Genomic DNA, 20,980 nt, shown 5'->3' with positions numbered 1-20,980 from the left:
AATTTAATATCCATCATAATGTAGAATTTGAATTCCACACCAAGTTGTGAAGAATTTAAATTCCTCTTATGTTAGAAACAAAAGTTTCTAAAATTACCCTTTAATGTTTCAACTTGTTTAATGTCATTAATAATTATTATTTATAATTTATTTTATTGATTTAATATTATAAATGGATCACCGCTGAAAAATCGCCAGACTTCCGCAGGACGTTGCCGGAATCCCGCGGACTTCACAAGAAAGTTGTGGGACATTCGCCGAAAAGTCGCTGGACCTTCACCGTCGACCACCGAACTGTCATTTTATTTATATATATATATTACTAATATAAATAATTAAATATTTAAGGTAAAGGGTAAATTAGTCTAAAGAAAAAAAATATAATTCATTTCCTTATTAAATTTTATATCAAACCAAACAACAAATTCTAATTTCACTACTTTTTTCCATTCTTTTCTTCTCTCTTCCTCTCCATTCCACTCTTTTCCTCTCCTCCCTTTTCTACAAACCAAACATGACCTAAAGGTCATATAATTAACTAATATATGTATAATATGTATAATTAAATAAATTAAATATAATTAATATTTACATAGTAATTTGTTTTTTAAATTAAATACATACATGTAATAGCATCATTTATTTATTATATGTTTAATATGGTATCTCTCGTGTATTTTAAAGTTTTTCTAAAATTATAACTTTTTGAATTTGTTATTGAGTTATATTTTCAGTTACAAAATAAAAAATGAATTAATACGCTGCTAACACCCCTCAAAAGTCTTTATAACACCTTTTTTTTCTAAATATACCCCATCTAGAAAACGATGAAAATGATAATAATTCTAATCACATCTCCATGATTCCAAAACAACCCCTTATTTTCTTTTATTTTTTCTCAATAAACCCCCAACGAGCTCTCTCTCTTCCGTCCTTTCATTTTCTTTAATTTTTTTAATTTTTTTACTTTAGTCCCCAGCTAGCTGGCTGGTTGCTTCATGATCTTAGACCATATTTAGATGGTAACATGTTAATTTAGGGATTAAATATTTATCTCATATTTGGCAAACTTAGTTTGGTTGGCTTAAGGGGGACTAAATTCGAATTTAATCCTAAAATGATGAGATTAGTAATCCTAATTTACACATAGGTTTAGTTGGAATAAGATCAAAGAAAAAAAGTTGTCCATTTATGAGACTTTCATTTATATAATTACTAGAAAATAGAACCGCGCTTCACGCGGCTTTGAAAAAACAATTTAGTATTATCATTTTTTCTTACTTTATACTTGATGAAACTGATAAAAAATATGAATTGATTTTTTTTAAGATGAGGCAGCCTTATAAAAAACAAAAAAAAAACTATTAACCAGAAATACAAATAAAGAAGCAACGCAAGATAAAGAATAAAATGAGAGAATATATTATAGAGTGATTTTATTCATTCCAATTGTGTGTGTACAAAACAAAAAAGATGAGCTCTCCTTTTATAGTTACATAATCATTCAATAAAATTAATGAAAAATTATGGATCATAATTCATTGTGAGATAGTGGGAGTTATAGGGAAGCTAAAAGTTGCTAATGTGAGATAGTGTGGAAACTAAGATATATATGTTATGAGCATCTACATTTATTTTAATAAATTCATAACACTCCCCCTTAGATGTTCATTACAAAGAATGTGCCTCATTAAAATCTTTACATAATTGTTATTGTGTGATAACAATCAAATTAATTATGAGAAGATGAAAAATCAAATATAAGAAAAAAATTTCTCTATTTATTAGATAATAGAGAATATACAAAGATGAGAAATGATGATGCCACATCACCTTCTCAAGTCTCAGCTTTCTATATATATATAGATTTATTATCTATATGTAATATTGGTTAATTAATTTTTTTATTTTTGATTTACTTGAAATTTATTTTTTGTATTTATTGTCTATGATATAATTAAATTAGTACTTTTAGTTCTACTAACTATTAAGATTAAATTTTTATTACTTGTATATTTAATAATTTATCAATAAAATTAATCATTTAATAATTTATTGCATTATCGGTTTTATTAAATTTAATAATAGCTAATATAATATTAAACATAATCATGAAAATTAATAATACCATCAATTAATCGATTTTATTTAAAATTTTCTAAATATTAGATAAAAATTAATTAAATATTTAAATTGTTTTATTTATTATTTATTTGTTTTTTATATTAAGACTGCCCAATAACTTATTGACAATACATTTCGTTTTTTAATTAATTGCTTGTTTAAAATTTATTTTAATTATGATTAAAAATCTCATTAAAATCGGTGTTTATATTTAGATATCAATTTAAATGTTATTTAATATTATTTAAATATAATTCAATACAATTCAAAGCAATGTTATACTAGACATAAGACAAAATACTATAATCAAGCTTAATGCAATCTAATCTAATCCAGATAATTAGTATAATCCAATCTCATGTGCTTTTCTTAGGCTACCACAAAAGAGTATAGGCACAAAGGAAAATCAATTAATTGTTGTCTTTAGTATGGAACTTTTTTTCTTTTTTAACATTTTATTTGAAAACAAATTATTCCTACTCATTTTCTTCTTGATTGATCTGTGTCCCTCTTTCATTGTTAATTTCTCTTTAAAATATATACAAATTGAAGTACGTCGTGATTCATTAAAACATTTATGAGGAGATAGATAATAATTGCTTGTGATAAAACATACTGCACAATTTGTGATGTTAGATGTTTTGAATTTAATTAAAGGGTCTGACTATGTTAGAACCATTCTACTATAGAGTATTGTTGATGATCGTACAATCATCAAAATGAATATTAAATTTGTAATTAATACTCTTATCTAACAGATATCATCATTGTTCTATGGCAGAGCAGTTTCATCATAGCCACTGGCTGAGTTAATTCATACAAATAATCACTTATTATTAAATTAATAATGATACAATCATAAATTTTTGTACAAACTCATTTGACATTAGTTTATTGATTGAATAAAAATATAAAATAAAAAAAAAATCATGTGAATCGACATATATTTAATCCAAATAATTCAATAATAACACATCAGTTTATAAAAAAGAATTGTATAAAAATTTATGATTATATTATTACTCTTATTAAATTTAACTTTGATTAGTAGCATTTTCGCCCTTAATTGTAACAGTTGTACAATCCGGATTAAAAAGGTGTCTTATATCTTTACGTGTACAACACATCACGTGTCAGCACGATTCCTGTCACTTCAGTGGTAGGAAAGGATTACCAGCTTGGCAAGTTTCGGAAATTTATACATCAACGACATCGTATACGTAACCCACCACCAGGATGTCGACACATAAGCCCTTTGCCAGTTATATGAGATGCCGACTGTCTCCCCGCCTTTCATTTTTTTTCACTGGCAACATATCACACATGGACACGTGCTATTGCTTTGCAGAAATGTCAGCGTGCGCGGGGTCCGGTGTTTGAATGATCTACGTCTATTAAGCCCCAATTGGGTCCCGCATTCATCCAACGGCAATGACTAATATTCACCGTTGCCTTGCGACCACCTGGGTCCCATTATCGACTTTATTTAGTTGATAGATTCTCCCTAAAGTACTTCGATTGGGAAATGATGATGATGTAGCCATAGCCAGAAAATTTATTGCCACGCTTCGGTAAATATATTATTATATTAAGTCGTTGATAAAAAAAACACATGCAAAACATGGGAATTATTTTGGTATTTGAAAGGTTGATAGAGCATCACTAAAAAATTTTTTAAATAAAATTTTATTACTTATTTAAAGAGTTACATCAATATTTAAAGCTCTAAAAGACACTTCAATTAAAATTCTTTAAATAAAAAATAATCATTTCTCTTCAAATTTGAAAAGTTACTTTTTCCCTCTTCAATTTATATTTTATTATTTTTTGTTGAAAAAAAATGTGCTTTAATTACTATTGATTTTTTCTTTAAAAAAATAGTTATTTAATTAAAATAATATTAACTTATTTCTAATTAAAGAGTCTTTTGGAGAATAATATCTTTTTTTACTCATCTATTTACCACATAGGTAAGCAAATGAATATTTGAAGAGTAAAATTTATAGAGCTTTTTGGAGATACTCTTAGTATACACATGTTAGATAAAAGTTTAATGTGTTAAATAATTTTAATTTATAACTTCTCATTATCTAAGTTATACTGAACTCTTTAATATGTTATGTGTCGTGTGTCAGCGATAATGTTGAACAGTTAAGATTCAAGTAAATATGTACATTCTTATTCCCCAATTAATTATTAATCATTCACACATATTTTGATTAGAATAAATTTAAATCATGAGAGAATATGAGTACTATGTTTAAAATTTGTTTAGACCTTATTTAAATCAAATCTATTATATAGAAGGACTTGAAATTTTGGTCTTAAGATGGTTGGATCAAAGCCAAGATAGGAAAAACTCTCCTAATGCACGAAGTAAAATTTTAATGGTCATCCATCATGAACTTATATTTTGCTTAGCAGAAGTTTGAGAGATTTATAGTCACATACACATAGGGAGTTAAGAAAACTCACTCTAGAAAATGGAAGAGGTGAGCTGCCAATATTAAGCTTTATCATTACCATAACTTCAACTCATTAATGAAATAGTCCCATATTGGTTGAAAATTGGTTTTAAATTAAATATATAAACTTTAAACAACTCTCAATTATTGAATTATCAATTCTTTATGTACGAGTGAGGTCCATGAATTTCTATCTAATAACCTCATTTTTAAGTGAGCTTATAATGATCATATGTTAAAATTAATAAAATAAATTGATTTGTACATGCGATACTCAACTATTGAGTTAGTTTTCGACCATGAGTTAGACTTATACCCCCATAAACTTCTACACAACTTAAATCAACAAATTTAACACCAAAATTGGACATGAGCGTGCCTGAAAAAGATTTGAGTTTATATATGATTTTCCAAATTATTCTCCAGACATGCATGAAACAATAAAGAGTTGGGGATTTCTCAAAGTAAATAAATTTATCATCATTTTCAACTTACATTTAAGACAGAGTGAGCAATGTCTCTAATATATATGGCTAAAGTAGGCTCTTCGTACAGAAATACAAAGCATCAGTTTTGTGGTAAAGAATAGCGGACTCGCAATTAAGCCGTAACACAAAAAACCAGGATACAGCGGGCACATTCAGCAGTGTCTCAACAGATGCACTTGAATCATTCCAAGTTCGCACGGCACCTATAATTGTCCTGCACAGCACTCGTGCCAAGACCAGAGACACATGATTACATTATTATCTACAGATAAACACAATGCACGTCCCTCTCTCCCTATCTCTAGCTAGCCTTACCCACTCTATAAATGTATACAGCTCTAGCTCTATTTGGCAGTGTAATAAGCTCGTTATAGTATTTTTCGTAAGATCACACAAGATTTCTCTTTTTGAGCGTGTCCCTGAGCTTAAGAGTATGGATGTCTTTCTTCTTTATTCTTTCTTCTTCATCATTCTCTCAGCTACTTCATTGAGAAATCTAATTAAAAGAATGTCTTTACCAAAGCCAAAGCTGCCTCCAGGCTCAATGGGCTTGCCTTATATAGGAGAGACTCCCAAATTGTTCTCTCAAAACCCAGATGATTTCTTTAGCACAAGGCAAAAGAGGTCAATTTTATGCCATTACTTAATACACACAAACGCACACACACACATATAAATATACACATAATATTTAATTATTATAGTTTTGATGATCAAATGACGTTACTGTTTGGTGATTTAATATAGGTATGGAGAGATATTTAAGACACATATTCTTGGGTACAAATGTGTTATGTTGGTGAATTCTGAAGCCATCAGATATGTGTTAGTTACTCATGCACACTTATTCAAACCAACCTATCCTCGTAGTAAGGAAAGGTTAATTGGCCCATGGGCACTTTTCTTCCACCAAGATGGTTACCATACTCGCATGAGAAAGCTCGTTCAATCTTCACTGACTCCCAGTATGGTCCGAAACTCGGTCTCTTGCATTGAAGCCACTGCCATGTCCACCCTAGACTCATGGTCTGGTGGCAGACTAGTTAACACTTTCCATGAGATGAAGAAGGTTTGTGATTCTTTCTTTTTTACTCATCACTAATTTAGTAAGTACTATGTATAATTAATTTAATCTTACAAGCTAATATTTCAATTAATAATTTATTTTTTAATTTTTTTTCCCAAATTGTGCACAAGTGAGTTATATTTTTACGGGAAAAAGGGGCATGGACGGCGTAAAAAACGTAAAAGTTATTAAGAGACCATAAAGGACAAGAGTAATGATACAGCCACAAACTCTTGTACAAACTTATTTTGTACAAACTGACGTGGCATTAATTCATTGGTTGAATGAAAATATAAAATAATAAAAACAAATCATGTGGGTCAAGTGATATTTAATTCAACCAATCTTATCATGCCACGTCAGTTTGTACAAAATAAGTTTGTACAAGAGTTTGTGGCTATATCATTACTCAAAGGACAATGGCTCAAAAGTAAAGCTAGAGAAAAACGAGCATAAGTGAAGGCTCTCCCCACTCTTTGCGAAGGAAACGATATTATGAACGCTTGACGTAGTTTTTGTTCCCTAATTAATAAACACTTTAGAAGCTAGCGAAGACTGAATTAACTTCCATGTGTTGAATAGAAACCATTATTAGATATAATGTTATTGTGACTGGCTTAAGTGGCAACGAAAATGAAAAATATTATATGTTTACGAATGATTAGTTGTCACGCTCCTTAAATATTGGCTCTCGGGAATGGCAGTTCGTGTTTGATGTAGCTGTTCTGTCCATCTTTGGTCACCTGGACACTGGATACAAGGAGATACTGAAGAAGAATTACAGCACGTTGGACAGAGGTTACAATTCTTTCCCAATATACCTACCAGGATCCTTGTACGCCACCTCATTGAGGGTAAGCTAGCGCGCATTATATTAATCCACTATTAACCAGATAACTTTAGTAAACGATAATAATAGTAATAATTAAGGGGGACATCAAAATTGTTTATTTAATTAAGAATTAATTATTTAAATATTGACTTGAAGGCAAGGAGAAGGCTGGATCAAACTCTCTCTGAGATAATTAAAGAGAGGAAGGAGAAGAGTGTGGCTGATACAGATCTCTTGGCTAGTCTGATGAACTACAAAGATGAAAATGGTGAACACTTAACTGATGATCAAATTGTTGATAATATCATCGGTGTTTTGTTCGCCGCTCATGGCACTACAGCCAGTCTCTTAACGTGGATTCTCAAGTACATGCACGATGATCGAAACCTTCTGGGAGCTATTAGGGTTAGTGTTTGGATCTACACCTAATTTTGTTTGTTTAATTTAAACTTAATTTTGCTATGTATTTCAGGCGGAGCAGAAGTTAATTTATGAACAAAATGATGGAGAAAAACGAGGGTTAACATTGGCTCAAACTAAAAATATGCCCTTAACAAATAAGGTATATATATTTATTTGTTTGGACGAACTACCAATAAAATAAGTAAAGGATCCCTCTAACATACATTTAATGTATGTTACAACCACTCACATAAACAGTGAGTTGTGTGGGATCCACTCACTGTTCATGTGAGTGGAGTAACATACATTACATGTATGTTAGGGATTGCCATAAAATAAAAGTAATTAGGATTCAGGCATAGCGTGTCCTTTGACTTCAGGTTATAATGGAGAGCTTGCGGATGGCTAGCGTCGTATCTTACACCTTCAGGGAAGCTGTTGAGGATGTTGAATACAAAGGTGCGTAAGTTACATCAAATTATTTCTTCAATGGAACCCAGCTAATCAATAGTTAATCATTTTAATTTGTTATTTCTTGACATAAGAATTTCAGTAACTTATTAGTACAATTTTAATGGCGTCTGTGACTGTCAAGGGCAGTAAAAGAAAATGCCACTAATCAATTTACTCATCTTAAGTGACGCAATTTCACCATGCAAGGACATGGAATCATTTCACTTATTTGACGCGCGAGCACACCCGTCCAAATTAAAGAAGAAACAATATGTATCTGGGGACTCATCTCTTCTTCAAGTACAATTGATGATGTTACGTGGAATAAATGGATGTATATATTATTATATCACAAACTCAACCACTCCACACCAGTGAACTTTGCAGAACAGTAGTTCGGAATTTAAGTGAAAACTCAAAACAGATTTCAGCCCCTATCATTTGAATCACTTTCCAAGAAAGCCACCCTCATAAAAAGATTAGCCACTAGCCATGTTTTTCTACTACCCTTTCGACCTTAATACTGACTAAAGATTAACTAATAGAAAATAAAAGAACACAAAGAGACGAACCTTCTTCATACATTGGATGGCCCCACCGCACCCCATGCCATGCAAATAAAATGTATATCCTATTTTCTTTTGCGTCCCGCTCGAACCGTCTCACGTTACGGTACTTGAGCGAATTATTAATTTTTAGTTAATCACTTTGGCTTTGAGGTGGTTTGAGGTGTTATTATTATTGTTGTTGTTGTTGTTATAATAAGTGTCTCCTTAAATTATATTTAATGAAACTTATAGTTGAATAAAATTTACTCACTCGCTCATATATTCCACTATTCTATTACTTATTTTTACCAAAAAACTGTTATAAGTTATAATACATGTTACTTAACAAAATCCTTATAATTATATTATTGGCAGTTAATTCACAAATGTAATATTATATAATATAATATATTGGCCTTATATAACAAATTATTTGATTTAATTTGTTGACAGGACATTTGATTCCCAAAGGATGGAAGGTCCTTCCTCTGTTTCGAAATGTTCATCACAATCCGGATTTCTTTTCTGAACCTCGTGAATTTAATCCATCAAGATTTGAGATCGGACCCAAACCCAATACATTCATGCCTTTTGGCAATGGCGTTCATGCTTGTCCTGGAAGCGAACTTGCCAAGCTAGAGATGCTTGTCCTCCTTCATCATCTCGTAAATGAGTACAGGTTTGTAGATGTTCATGAGTGAAGTAGAGAAGATTATTAGATTTATTTCTTAAATTATTGTTGGTCGATCTGTGTATTATTTAATTTTATATATATAGATGGTGGTGTTCTAGTTTAGGATTATGAATTTTATTAAAATTCATACTGTTGTAAATTCGTCGTCGTAGACTTTAATCCCAAATGATAAATCCGATATAAATAACTTTCCTATACATATTACTTATATGTGTTTGTGCCACTGAATAACGCAGGTGGGAAATAATAGGGCCGAATGAAGGGGTTAAGTATGAGCCATTCCCTATACCTAGGAATGGACTCCCGGCAAAGTTTTGGAAATTAAGAAGGTAGCTAACCCTTACCGTTAATCCTGTTTGGAATAAAGCTTTGCTGTTCATTCATTCGTTTCGATCATTTATTACCCACTAATTAAGAAGTGTTTTGTATCTTTCTTGCAGCGATGTTAACGTACGATAGATTGTGAAGGATGCTGCGGGGAATTTCAAATTTTAACTAATTAGTAGCCATTCACAGTTAGTATGAATGCACGAGCACGAGCGAAGCTAGGACTTAGCGTCTTGTCTCCGTCTCGATGGTGAAATGTACTAGACATTGCACATAAAAAATTAATTAAGCCGGCTGGTTTTTAGTAGTTGTAATTAAATCTGTGCACTTGTTGCTACTAACTATCTTGTTCGGATGCAATAATTAATGTCAATGAGAGAGAGATCACACCCCCATTTTAGGTTTCATCTGTCAACATCTTTCCATGGAACCACCACCGCCACAAAGAAATTATATTACGGATGGGGACCTTGCTATGTTAAATAATTGGAACAGAAAATAGATCTGGAAGTTTCGATTCCAATATGCAAGCCAGCCCCCACTATATGAATAAATTTTACAAATGAGATATTTAATTTAATATACCACAGACCATAGACTTAGGACAGTATTTATTCCTGTCAAGGTAATAAAAGATCCCCATCAATTTGTTGGGTTCGTGTGTTTGGTCGGTTTTCATACTTAAAATATTATTAATCATTTTGTTTACCCAAAATGGATAACGGTTTATGCATATAAAATAAACATTGGAGTCGTTAACCTCAATTTGTGGTCTCGCAATTAACATTTTTCAATTAGGATATTCTTTTAAACATTATAAAAGGAGTTGAACTATCGACAACCCCCTAAAAGGCTCATTAATTCTCTTTTATATATTATCTTAAACCTAACTGAGGAAATTACACAAATAGATGCATAAATCTATTTAGCCACATGTACTAAAAAAATCGAGTGAAAACATAAATTTGCTGTTCAATGATGATCATGCATCAGAGCATTTTTATTTTATTCTTTTGTTTTTGGTGGTTCTAACTTTTATTTTTAGCAATGAATGATATCAAGTTAGCTCTTGTTGATTTCAATTTGTTGATTAACGATTTGAAAATAGAGAAAATTGGGACAATTGTGGAGTAGAAGGGAAGAATGAAAGAGGACAATGAAATTACAGCAATACTTACTAATAAATTGAAAATGAAAAGGAAAGCAACGAAATTTAACACCCAAAAAAAGACAAAATGATGTGGTAACTTGCAACCAAAGTGCTTTAATTTTTAATTAATGTAATCAAAATAAATATTAATTTAGAATAAAATTTATAATATAAAATATTAATATATCTAATGCGGTCCATATTGCTATAAACATGGAATTGCATTAAAATTTTCATACCCTAATACCATACATTACAATCTAACCCAATTCAATACAATGAAATTAAAGTGGACCAAACACATTGTGAAATCCCTTTTCTTTATTTATCCCATTCAATTATTAAAAAATAATACATATTTTTTAATAACACCTCTTTTCATGGTGGTTAACCTCAAATTAAGATCATTCCACATTCAACCCCAATCTTTCAATTTTTTTTTAGTTGTTCACACCCCATATTCATGGAATTTTTTTCTTTAAATTAAAAAAAAATTTGTTAAAAAAAAAAAGCACTTGCAAAAAATTATTTCTATATATTTTTATTTATATAGATTTACTCTTCTTATTTACTAAATTTTGGTTGATACGAATAGCAAATACAAGGTTACTGAGGTTTCACATCTTTGTGAAAAGAGCTTTTAGAAAAAAAAAAAAAAAAGAAGTTATTTAGCGTGTGAGTTTGATTAGATATACTATTATGACCTTGAATGCAATTTTATTTAAGGTTAAAGTTATAAATATATAAAAAGTGTTTTAAGAGAATTTTGAAGGGAATAGTGATATCTGATCCCTTAATTAATTTTAATAACTCCCAATTTATTGTTTTAATTTAAAATATCTAAAATACCCATTAAAACAACTTGAATTTTTAAAATGTACCCTTTCTCTTCTCCTTCCTCTTTCTCATTCTCCCTCACTTTCTTTCATCTTCATTTTCACTAAAGATTGAAGAGTAGCATACTTTCCTTCATTTTCTCTCTTGCGAATGATAACACCAACACCAACAATACGAAAACTTAGCAAGCTTCCTCCATGGTTATCAATATTTTCAAGGTATTTTTTTTTTCCCGAAAATGCAAATGGCGTTCACTTCAATTGATTTAAATTTTAAACACCAATTTTTATTTTCTATTTTAATCATATAAGGAACTTGAATTGGCGAGACATTTATTGAAGATTTTCAAACGAAATCCATCATCATTTACACATTGTTTGGATGCATGTCCATCTTTGTTTTTATTCAATTACAATGTACTGGTTACATGTATGTTTATTTAGTTTCAAGGGGATGTTGAAAAATAAAATGACGGGAAAATCAATAGCATTTTGGCAATTGAAGCTTCAGTGACTAGAAGTTGGGAGCTGTTGAGTTTATGGAAAAAAAAAATGAATAAGGACGGTTTTAGAATAAATAGAGATAATTAAGTCGTGGGGGCTGTTGAGATAGATTGGAAGGTTAAATATCACTAATCCTTTGAAGATATGATAATAGTTCCAATTCTTTTTTTTTTTTTTTGTCCTTTTTTGAAAGAGTGTTGATATTTGACTTCTCGTTAAATCTCACCAGCCACTATTTTTCAGTTAACCCTATTAAAAATTTTAAACTAATCTTTATCTCTCAACATAACCCACCGAATCTTAAATTTATCCTTATTATAATTTTTATATTTTTTAGAAGCACCCACTATATAAAATTTATAAAACCTATTTTAGAAAAGGGAAAAAAAACTTTCATAATCACTATAATGCCTCTCTTTCTTTTTAAAGGTTTTATCCACCATTACGATAACTACAAAAAAAGATTTGATACTTTTTCATTATCTTCTATTGAGTATTGTAAATTAATTTCTTTTATGATTACAAAAGTAGAGTACAGAGTATTTAAGAAGAGATAATAATTTAAGAAGTTAAAAGAAATCAGACTTAGTGCTTGTTTGGTATGGCTTATTTAAGAGTCATAAGTGTTTATTTAATCGTATAAGCACTTTTTAAAATTTTTTATGGTGTTTGGTTATTTTTTTAATAGAGTTTTTTAGCTTAAATAAGCTAATTTACCTCTACTAGTAAAAGCCCAAAATTTGAGCTTTTGGGAGTAGAGGCTATAGAGCTTTTCTAAAATATATAATATAAAAAATATCATACAGTTTAATGGTTCAAAAGTGCTTTTTTTATTGACAATCAAACACCCAATGACTTTTTGTCCAAAAGCTCTATTGGTATAAGCTTTACTGCTATAAGCTCTACTGTTATAAGCTCTATTTAATAAGCTGTACCAAACGGAGCCTTAAGAGATTAGATTAAGTAAATTAGATATTACTAAAAATTATTATGTGAATGCACTTAAAAGTTATTTTCCCTTTTAAGTTATTTTATATAAAAATAAAATAGATATTAACATAAAAGTGATTAGTGGAAGATGGTGAAATATAATGAGGAGTCAAATATTACAACTTTTTTTTTTATATGGACCGGAGCAAAGCTGGTATCGAGGCCTTTTAGAGATTTGCTATTTACACCCACATATTATTTGATTAGACCCTATTCTTGAAAGGCATTGGAAAGAGACTCTCGGGCCTGTTAATCTCTTTTACGTTCGGCTAATAATAATGATAAGGGAAGCGAAGAGAAGCAAAATAAAATACAGTGTCTTTCTTTTCCTTTCCTTTACTTTGCGGTCTTTTTTTGAAACGCTTTGCGATCTAATCGACCAGGGCAAAGGCAATGGTGCGTTTTTATCCCTTGTTATTTGTTCTTTACGTCGTGTACTATTTCCTTGTAATTATGTATTAGATGACAATTTGGTGGAATGATTTTTGATTTTTTTTTTCGCAATCTTGGTAATTTTTTTTTTAATTTTTAAACAACATTTAGCACAATTCTATAAATTATGATCTTCAACAAGGTTGAAACCTTAATTCGAAATATTTTAAGGGGTGTCTTTTTGCTTTTGAATCATGACCCAGGAGAGCTTAGAGTCCGTTTGCTTGTTCAAAAGGGTATGCATTTTTTTTCTTTTAAATAAATAAAAATTTGACAGAATATTTCTCTCCCTGATAGCTGATGAAAGTTACATCTAACTAGTTGGTCATCAAAGGCAGTAAAACTTGGTTTTGTATCGTGTCCTGACCCTTTTGAATAATGCTTTAATTGCCTGAGAATTGTTTCACTGTGAGCGCAGCTGATGTCTGGCATCCCCTGCTGAGATCTATAGCTATTATAGCGTGTTAGGAAAGCATTATGTTCTATCATATGAGTGCATCATGCTATTTGCGGAGGACCATAGAATATACGGAGTTAGTTTTTGAGAACTCTTTGAAACTTGGATCATTACATAATTAATGTGTTGTTCTTATCACTTATTTTTGTTTCTGTTAAAAGCTGATAAAGTTTTTTTTCTGTGTAACTTCCAAATTGTATGATGATGCATTTAAATGAATTTGTAATGACCATGGCAGGCTAGTCTTTATAAAGGGGTTTCTAGGAAAGATAAAATCAGAGGACGTCATCATGGGCTATCACAACAGAAGAAGCAAGAGATTAAGGAAGCATTTGAACTTTTTGACACCGATGGCTCAGGTACTGAAATCATCTATTTTTTTGATGTTTTTCTTGGATACGTTTATCTATTTTATTAAGTTGTTATTTCTGCTGTTCTTTTTAGGCACTATTGATGCCAAAGAGCTGAATGTCGCTATGAGGTATGGATATCAAATTATACATGAAAAGAATACTTAAGCTAACCAGTGATGAAATATTGAAACTAAAATTTTCTCATGGCAGGGCCCTTGGTTTTGAGATGACCGAAGAGGTAACTTCTTGCCATAATATATTTAATGGTCCAACTCACCATTTGTCAAGTTATTCTTTTTTCTGATTTTCCCAGCATGGAATTGTTCTTGTATGTACAATTGTAGAATAATTCCTTCTGCAGCCTAACTGCCTGATCTTCTGTGTCATTGCAGCAAATCAATCAAATGATTGCAGATGTCGACAAGGATGGAAGTGGTGCCATTGATTTAGATGAATTTGAACATATGATGACGGCTAAGATTGGAGAAAGGGATTCTAAGGAAGAGCTCATGAAAGCATTCCATATCATTGACCAAGATAACAATGTGAGTTTCTTTATTTGGACCTTGGGGATGTACTTTGCAATTTGGTGCTTGATTCTTATTTCCTTTGTATGTAGGGAAAGATATCAGCTGGAGATATTAAGCGTATTGCGAGGGAGCTGGGTGTAAACTTCACTGACCGAGAGATTCATGAGATGGTAGAGGAAGCAGACAGAGATCGTAAGTTAACCTCTTATTTGGGATCTGATACTGTTATAACTTTCTGGGTACAACTTTATTCTATATGACTTGCTGCCCTGGGATTTATTTTGCTTCTGATATCAAACCAAATATGCAGTTCAAATTTTCTTTAATCTGTCAAATGCCCTCTCTATCATAATACCCTGTGCAAACTGACGATCTCAAATTCCTCTTTTGAGAACTATGATTTTGACAATTGTTCAATGACCTGATTTTAGCTTTCAAAAGTTGTCATGTTAAATCTGATGATTGTAATAATATGGAATGTGATACTCCCTTGTTGAATCTTGTTGGAAAGGCTAAAGTATGAAAAATAGAGCAAGCCTCCTTTGACTTGAAGCAGGCATGGACATTTAATAGTTTAATATGATCTCTTACTGAGGCCTGCCACCTTTATTCATATCGTCATGGATTTCTGATCAGTGCTGGCACAGCATAATTCAGCCACTAACGTAAAATTTAAGTAACATGCTACATAACAGGACAAACTGTGTGTAGAGGAGATTGTGATTATGCCACTACCTGCTCCCCCACCCACCCTTCTTCTATTGTTAATAGCTTGAATTATGAAGTATATAATTATTTTGTCTTGTTTTCTTATGATCGTATCATGCTTATCAATTGCCTGAAATTTTATGAAATATGTAGATGATGGAGAAGTAAACGCTGATGAGTTTATCCGTATGATGAAGAGGACCACATTCGGGTACTAGAGATCCATAAGGATGAAGAAGGGTTGTTGATGCATGGTAGCTGTAGTATATACTTTGTGCCAAGTTGAAAGGAAAATAATCATGGATTGATAAGTGATGGTTCATTGTTTTGGCTAAATTTTATGCTTGCAAATTTATTTAATATGTAGCTGTCTTTTGTTATTTAATTGATCTGTGTAGGTCTAAGGTATATATATGGGAATGCTTCGAGATCCTGTTAAATCAAATATGCATATGTTCGTGCATGATTGCCAGTCTTGTACGTCACTGAATTCATGAAATAGTTGGCATGATTTCAAACCAAAATTGACGGTAAAAATGGCAATGCCGAAACCAGTTGCAGAGCAGCCAAATAAGATTGGATGGAGATCAAATCGTCGAGCAGTAAAATATTTGTGAGAGAACTTGATTTGCCAAAAACGTTTGTCGGATCTTGATAATCAAAACCCATTTGCTTTATACTTGTTGCCAGAATGTATGAGCTCGTCTCAGTATCGGGTTTACATTTTATTTGTTATTGTTACCGTCTTGTAATTACTGTAGATCAAAGTTTTGTGTGACGACCCATAAAACGAAATAAAACGAGTGTGAGCAGAAAATAAATAAAGCCTCGCTGAAAAAAGAAGGGTAAACTGTCTGTCAAATTCAATCCAGATTATTTGGCAACATGTTAGATTGATAATGGTAGGCATAGCCGAACGAAGCGAGCGATGGCCGGAAGCATACATAAAACTGACTGACAAAGACAGTGATAGTGTGAGAACAAGCGAAAGCGATGAACGGTATCGGTTTCAGTGTGTCATCTCTTCAAAGATGGCGTGCTGTCTCTCCTCCTTACATTCAGAAGTTCGTGCGTTTCTTGATCTATACAACTCGTATCTCAAACTCAAAATCCATAACAAAAATCTTAAGGCACTGCCACTGCCAGCGCTTGCGCTTCGAACACTTGAAGCCTTTGAAATCACTTCTTATCGTGCATGGTCTTATGCAAGAGGGAGACAATCTCCTTCTGCTCGGAGAATTTTTCAAGTCTTGTTTCCGTTTAGGTGCTCCAGATATAGCTCTATCTTCATTCCCAATAATAAAAAAACCATGTGTGTTCCTGCAAAATTTGATGATCAGGGGTCTTTCTAATTGTGGGCTACATGCAGATTTGCTGCATGTCTATATCAAATGTCGACTTTCTGGTTGTCCTTCTGATGATTTCACCTTTCCTTTTTTGATCAAGGCGTGTTCTTCTTTAAGTGATTTGAGAATCGGGCGAGAGATTCATTGTGTTATTTTCAGAACTGGGTACCATCAGAATCTTGTTATTCAGACTGCCCTAGTTGATTTTTATGCAAAGAAAGGCGAGATGCTGACTGCACGTCTACTGTTCGATCAAATACCCCTAGCAGACTTGGTTTCATGTAATACTTTGATGGCTGGTTACTCTTTCAATGGGCTTGATCAGGAAGCATTGGAGACTTTTAGACGGATTTTAACCGTCGGTTTTAAGCCTAATGTCAGCACTTTCTCAAGTGTAATTCCTGTGTGCACACGTTTGGGGCATTTCTGTTTTGGGAAATCTCTTCATGGATTTTCTATCAAATCTGGGTATTTATTTGATGATTTTTTGGTGCCTGCTTTGATTTCTATGTATGCTGGTGATTTGGATTTACCTACTGCTAGAAAATTGTTTGATTCTCTGCTGGAAAAAAATGCCAGTGTTTGGAATGCTATGATATCTGCTTATACACAAAGCAAGAAGTTCTTTGAAGCTTTTGAGATATTCAGGCAAATGATTCGAGCTGAAATGCAGCCTGATTTGGTCACTTTTGTGTCCATTATTCCCTCATGCGAGAACTATTGTAGCTTTCATTGTGGTGAATCCCTTACTGCTTGCGTCATAAAGAATGGGTTAGGAAATCAGCCCTCTGTATTGACAGCCCTCTTATCAATGTACGCCAAGCTTGGAAATATTGATTCTGCAAAGTTCTTATTTGATCAGATCCCCAATAGAAATCTTCTATCTTGGAATGCAATGATGTCTGCATATGTGCGTAATAGGTTTTGGGATGCAAGTTTAGCTGTATTTCGTCAAATGCAGTTTGCAGGGCTCAACCCAGATGCAGTTTCTATTATTAGCGTCCTTTCAGGTTGCTCCAAACTAGATGATGTTTTACTTGGTAAATCTGCTCATGCATTTAGTCTAAGGAAGGGTATAGTCTCAAACCTTGATGTTTTAAATGCACTCCTCATGTTCTATTCTGATGGTGGTCAATTCTCCTATGCTTTTACACTATTTCACAGAATGTCTACTAGAAGTTCTGTATCATGGAATACTTTAATATCTAGGTGTGTACAAAATGGAGCAGTGGACGAAGCAGTTATCCTTCTTCAGAGGATGCAGAAAGAGGGAGTAGAGCTTGACATGGTCACCCTGATAAGCTTTCTCCCTAATTTGAATAAGAACGGCAATATAAAGCAAGGAATGGTTATTCATGGCTATGCTATCAAAACTGGGTGTGTGGCAGATGTTACTTTTCTGAACGCACTTATTACGATGTATTGTAATTGTGGAAGTACTAATGACGGGAGGTTACTCTTTGAACTCATGCATGAGAGAAGTCTGGTATCTTGGAATGCTTTAATAACTGGGTATCGGTTTCAAAACTCACACAATGATGTTTTAGTTTTGTTTGCACAAATGATTAATGAGGGTCAGAGGCCAAACCACATAACCTTTCTAAATTTGTTGCCTGTATGCCGCACCCAGGTGCAGGGTAAAGCTGTCCATGCTTTTGCACTTAGAGCAGGAATCATTCAAGAAGCTGCTTTCCTAACGTGTCTCATATTCATGTATGCTAGATTTGAAAATACAAGGTTATGTCTCTTACTTTTTCAAATGGGGGATAAGAGGGAAATTTCTTTGTGGAATGCAATTATATCTGTTTATGTCCAAACAAACAAGGCCAAACAAGCAGTTGCCTTCTTCACTGAACTGCTTGGCGCAGGGTTGGAACCTGATAATGTAACAGTTCTAAGCATAATTTCAGCCGGTGTTCTAATAAATAGCCTGAATCTGACCCATTCATTGATGGCTTTTGTGATACGCAAGGGTTTGGATAAGCATGTGGCTGTCAGCAATGCCCTGATGGATTCATATGTGAGATGTGGAAACATTTCCATGGCACGAAAGCTATTTGGAAGTTTGATTTATAAGGATGCTTTCTCTTGGAGTGTGATGATTAATGGGTATGGACTGTACGGAGATGGTGAGGCTGCACTTGAGCTTTTCAAGCAGATGCAACTATCAGGGGTGCGACCTAATGAAATAACCTATTTAGGTGTCCTATCAGCTTGCAGTCATGCAGGTTTAGTTGAGCAAAGCAAGATGGTGTTCAAATCTATGGTAGAACACGGGATATCACAAAAAATGGAGCACTATGCATGCATGGTGGACCTTCTTGGGAGAACTGGTCACTTGAATGAGGCTTTCATATTTGTCAAGAAACTTCCATGCAAACCCTCAGTCAGCATTCTTGAATCTTTACTAGGTGCTTGTAGAATCCATGGCAATGTTGAACTTGGTGAGATAATTAGCGGGATGCTCTTTGAAATGGACCCTGAAAATCCAGGATCATATGTGATGCTTCACAATATCTACGCATCAGCGGGAAGGTGGGAAGATGCCTATAGAGTAAGGTCTTGCATGAAAAGAAGCAGATTGAAAAAGGTACCCGGTTTTAGTCTAGTGGGAGATTGAAAAAGATACCTGGTTTTAGTCTAGTGGGAGATGGATATCAATGGGCTTTTGTCATGAAGTTCATCAAGTAAATCGAGCATAAAATTTCCTTAGTGATATTCCTGCCAGTAAAGCAGGCAATATCGAGCAGTTCAAACATAGTGTCCTATTGCCAACATTGTTTATGGAAAAAAGGATGCCGTGATATGAAGGTTTGAATAGTTGACTAATCTAATTAAGGTCTGCTGATTCAGTGGAACTGCCGTTTCGACTGAAGAAACCTACTCAGGTTAAACTTTGGACAAACAAGTATACTGGGAAATATGTGGAAGCATTGTATAATTTTGGCTGGCCGGATTGACTTGATTTTGATGAAATGGGGGCTGAAAGAATATCAATACTGGACGGGATGATATATTAAGGCTCAGAAAATGTGAGGCAAAAGTTCCATGACAATGCGGGAGAGTGACTGAAACAAAGAAATAACAAACTGCTGATAGAATATTAGATGAGTCGTCAAGATAGGCCGACCGAATGATTTACCGTGAAAAATGCAAGTGTCGCCTGCCTCGAGTTGATGAGCTGCAATATTTTTCAAAAAGAGACTGGAAAATTCTTAGCAACGTCATTAAAATTTAAAAAATGGATTGAAGAGAAGTATCTGATTATAGTTTTATACTGGAATATTTACATAATTGTACAGCTTTAGCATAATCGCCTTCCTTAAACAAAAGTTGGATGCAAAATATCTTCAATTAAACCTTTTATAACAATTTGCTTAATTATAATCAATATATTTTTAAAAAAATTTCCCATGTAATGGTTTCACAACTCTTCTATTACAGTGTTTTTATTTGAAATTTAAATAAGTCTAAATTTAAAAGAAATCTGAATTAGTCTAGATGCAGATGTTTGAATGACATTTATTTTTAACATGTGATTATAATTTGAAAGTGTTGTTTGTTTTTTTTAAAAAAATGATATTTTGAGATTTATTCCCCATCAGTATTATAATTGCTTACACGTTAATGGAAGACCGTTTTTGTGTAACAAGACATTCTTCAAATACTTGCCCTCTTCCTCTTGGTGCAAGTAATATTAATCAAACTTATGCTCCTAGAACAAGTTTGGGATTTATCATAAGCACCGAAATGAGGGGAAAAAACCAGGATACAATACAACGGCTGCAAAAACCAAGTTCAGAAATGGATTGGGGCTCAACTTATGGATGAATGTAGAAAACCAACGTGACAAATACAAGGAACAAGAATATTTGGGCGGAGCAGAGGAAGCGGTCAAGAGTCGAGAAAAGCAAAACTCGATTTCAATTGGTACCCCGTACGAGAAAATGCAAGCTGGTGAAAGGAAGTAACGAGCACAGGTATTGCTTAAAAGGCTGCATTTGTTTGTCTGTTCTGTGGTGGACCACCTATCACTGGCTTGACAACTCGATGGCCCATTTATTTTCTCGCTAAGAATTTTGGCGACTTGGGATTGCGCTCATCCCAAATCCCATGTTCACATCCTCTAAATGACCAAGTGTTATGGTGCGGCGCGTCCGCGCACATTGGATTTGGTGCCCTCGTATCCTTTAACTTCAATGTTCCCTGCGCCCTGACTTGTTCTGGTCTGGCCCTGGACTTCACGTCTTCTTTCCGTTTTTTCTTTTTTCCATC

At 33.0% G+C, this 20,980-nt stretch overlaps 3 protein-coding genes across 3 annotated transcripts; all 3 read left to right on the top strand.

Annotated features, from left to right (window-relative positions):
- Positions 1–5,510: 5,510 nt before the first annotated feature.
- LOC18036716 (abscisic acid 8'-hydroxylase 4) lies at positions 5,511–9,405 on the top strand. Its single transcript, XM_024180415.1, has 8 exons — positions 5,511–5,701; positions 5,825–6,146; positions 6,848–6,997; positions 7,132–7,380; positions 7,448–7,537; positions 7,758–7,836; positions 8,832–9,057; positions 9,309–9,405. The coding sequence occupies exons 1-8, from the start codon at positions 5,511–5,513 to the stop codon at positions 9,403–9,405; spliced, it is 1,404 nt and encodes a 467-aa protein (XP_024036183.1).
- Positions 9,406–13,191: 3,786 nt separating this feature from the next.
- On the top strand, positions 13,192–15,822 carry LOC18036708 (caltractin). Its single transcript, XM_006425827.2, has 7 exons — positions 13,192–13,275; positions 14,007–14,127; positions 14,213–14,249; positions 14,332–14,359; positions 14,514–14,666; positions 14,741–14,843; positions 15,513–15,822. Exons 1-7 carry the CDS (start codon positions 13,273–13,275, stop codon positions 15,575–15,577), a joined length of 510 nt encoding a protein of 169 aa, XP_006425890.1. The 5' UTR covers positions 13,192–13,272; the 3' UTR covers positions 15,578–15,822.
- Positions 15,823–16,208: 386 nt separating this feature from the next.
- Positions 16,209–20,037, top strand: LOC18036707 (pentatricopeptide repeat-containing protein At5g39350). The gene has a single exon (XM_024180660.1). The coding sequence runs from the start codon at positions 16,353–16,355 to the stop codon at positions 19,323–19,325; it is 2,973 nt and encodes a 990-aa protein (XP_024036428.1). The 5' UTR covers positions 16,209–16,352; the 3' UTR covers positions 19,326–20,037.
- The last annotated feature ends 943 nt before the right edge of the window (positions 20,038–20,980 follow it).

The sequence above is a fragment of the Citrus clementina genome, unplaced genomic scaffold, assembly GCF_000493195.1.
Source record: "Citrus clementina cultivar Clemenules unplaced genomic scaffold, Citrus_clementina_v1.0 scaffold_7, whole genome shotgun sequence".
Taxonomy (NCBI): domain Eukaryota; kingdom Viridiplantae; phylum Streptophyta; class Magnoliopsida; order Sapindales; family Rutaceae; genus Citrus; species Citrus x clementina.
Note: the sequence above shows the minus strand (reverse complement) of the source record. Positions and strands in the feature narration are given on the sequence as shown.

Excerpts from the sequence above, each read along its gene's own strand:
- LOC18036716 (XM_024180415.1), top strand. The coding sequence starts at position 5,511 with ATGGATGTCTTTCTTCTTTATTCTTTCTTCTTCATCATTCTCTCAGCT. Across the intron at positions 5,702-5,824 it reads TTTAGCACAAGGCAAAAGAG|GTATGGAGAGATATTTAAGA; the intron begins GTCAATTTTATG and ends GATTTAATATAG. Across the intron at positions 7,381-7,447 it reads ACCTTCTGGGAGCTATTAGG|GCGGAGCAGAAGTTAATTTA; the intron begins GTTAGTGTTTGG and ends TATGTATTTCAG.
- LOC18036708 (XM_006425827.2), top strand. Across the intron at positions 14,250-14,331 it reads GAGCTGAATGTCGCTATGAG|GGCCCTTGGTTTTGAGATGA; the intron begins GTATGGATATCA and ends TTCTCATGGCAG. Across the intron at positions 14,667-14,740 it reads TCATTGACCAAGATAACAAT|GGAAAGATATCAGCTGGAGA; the intron begins GTGAGTTTCTTT and ends CTTTGTATGTAG.
- LOC18036707 (XM_024180660.1), top strand. The coding sequence starts at position 16,353 with ATGAACGGTATCGGTTTCAGTGTGTCATCTCTTCAAAGATGGCGTGCT.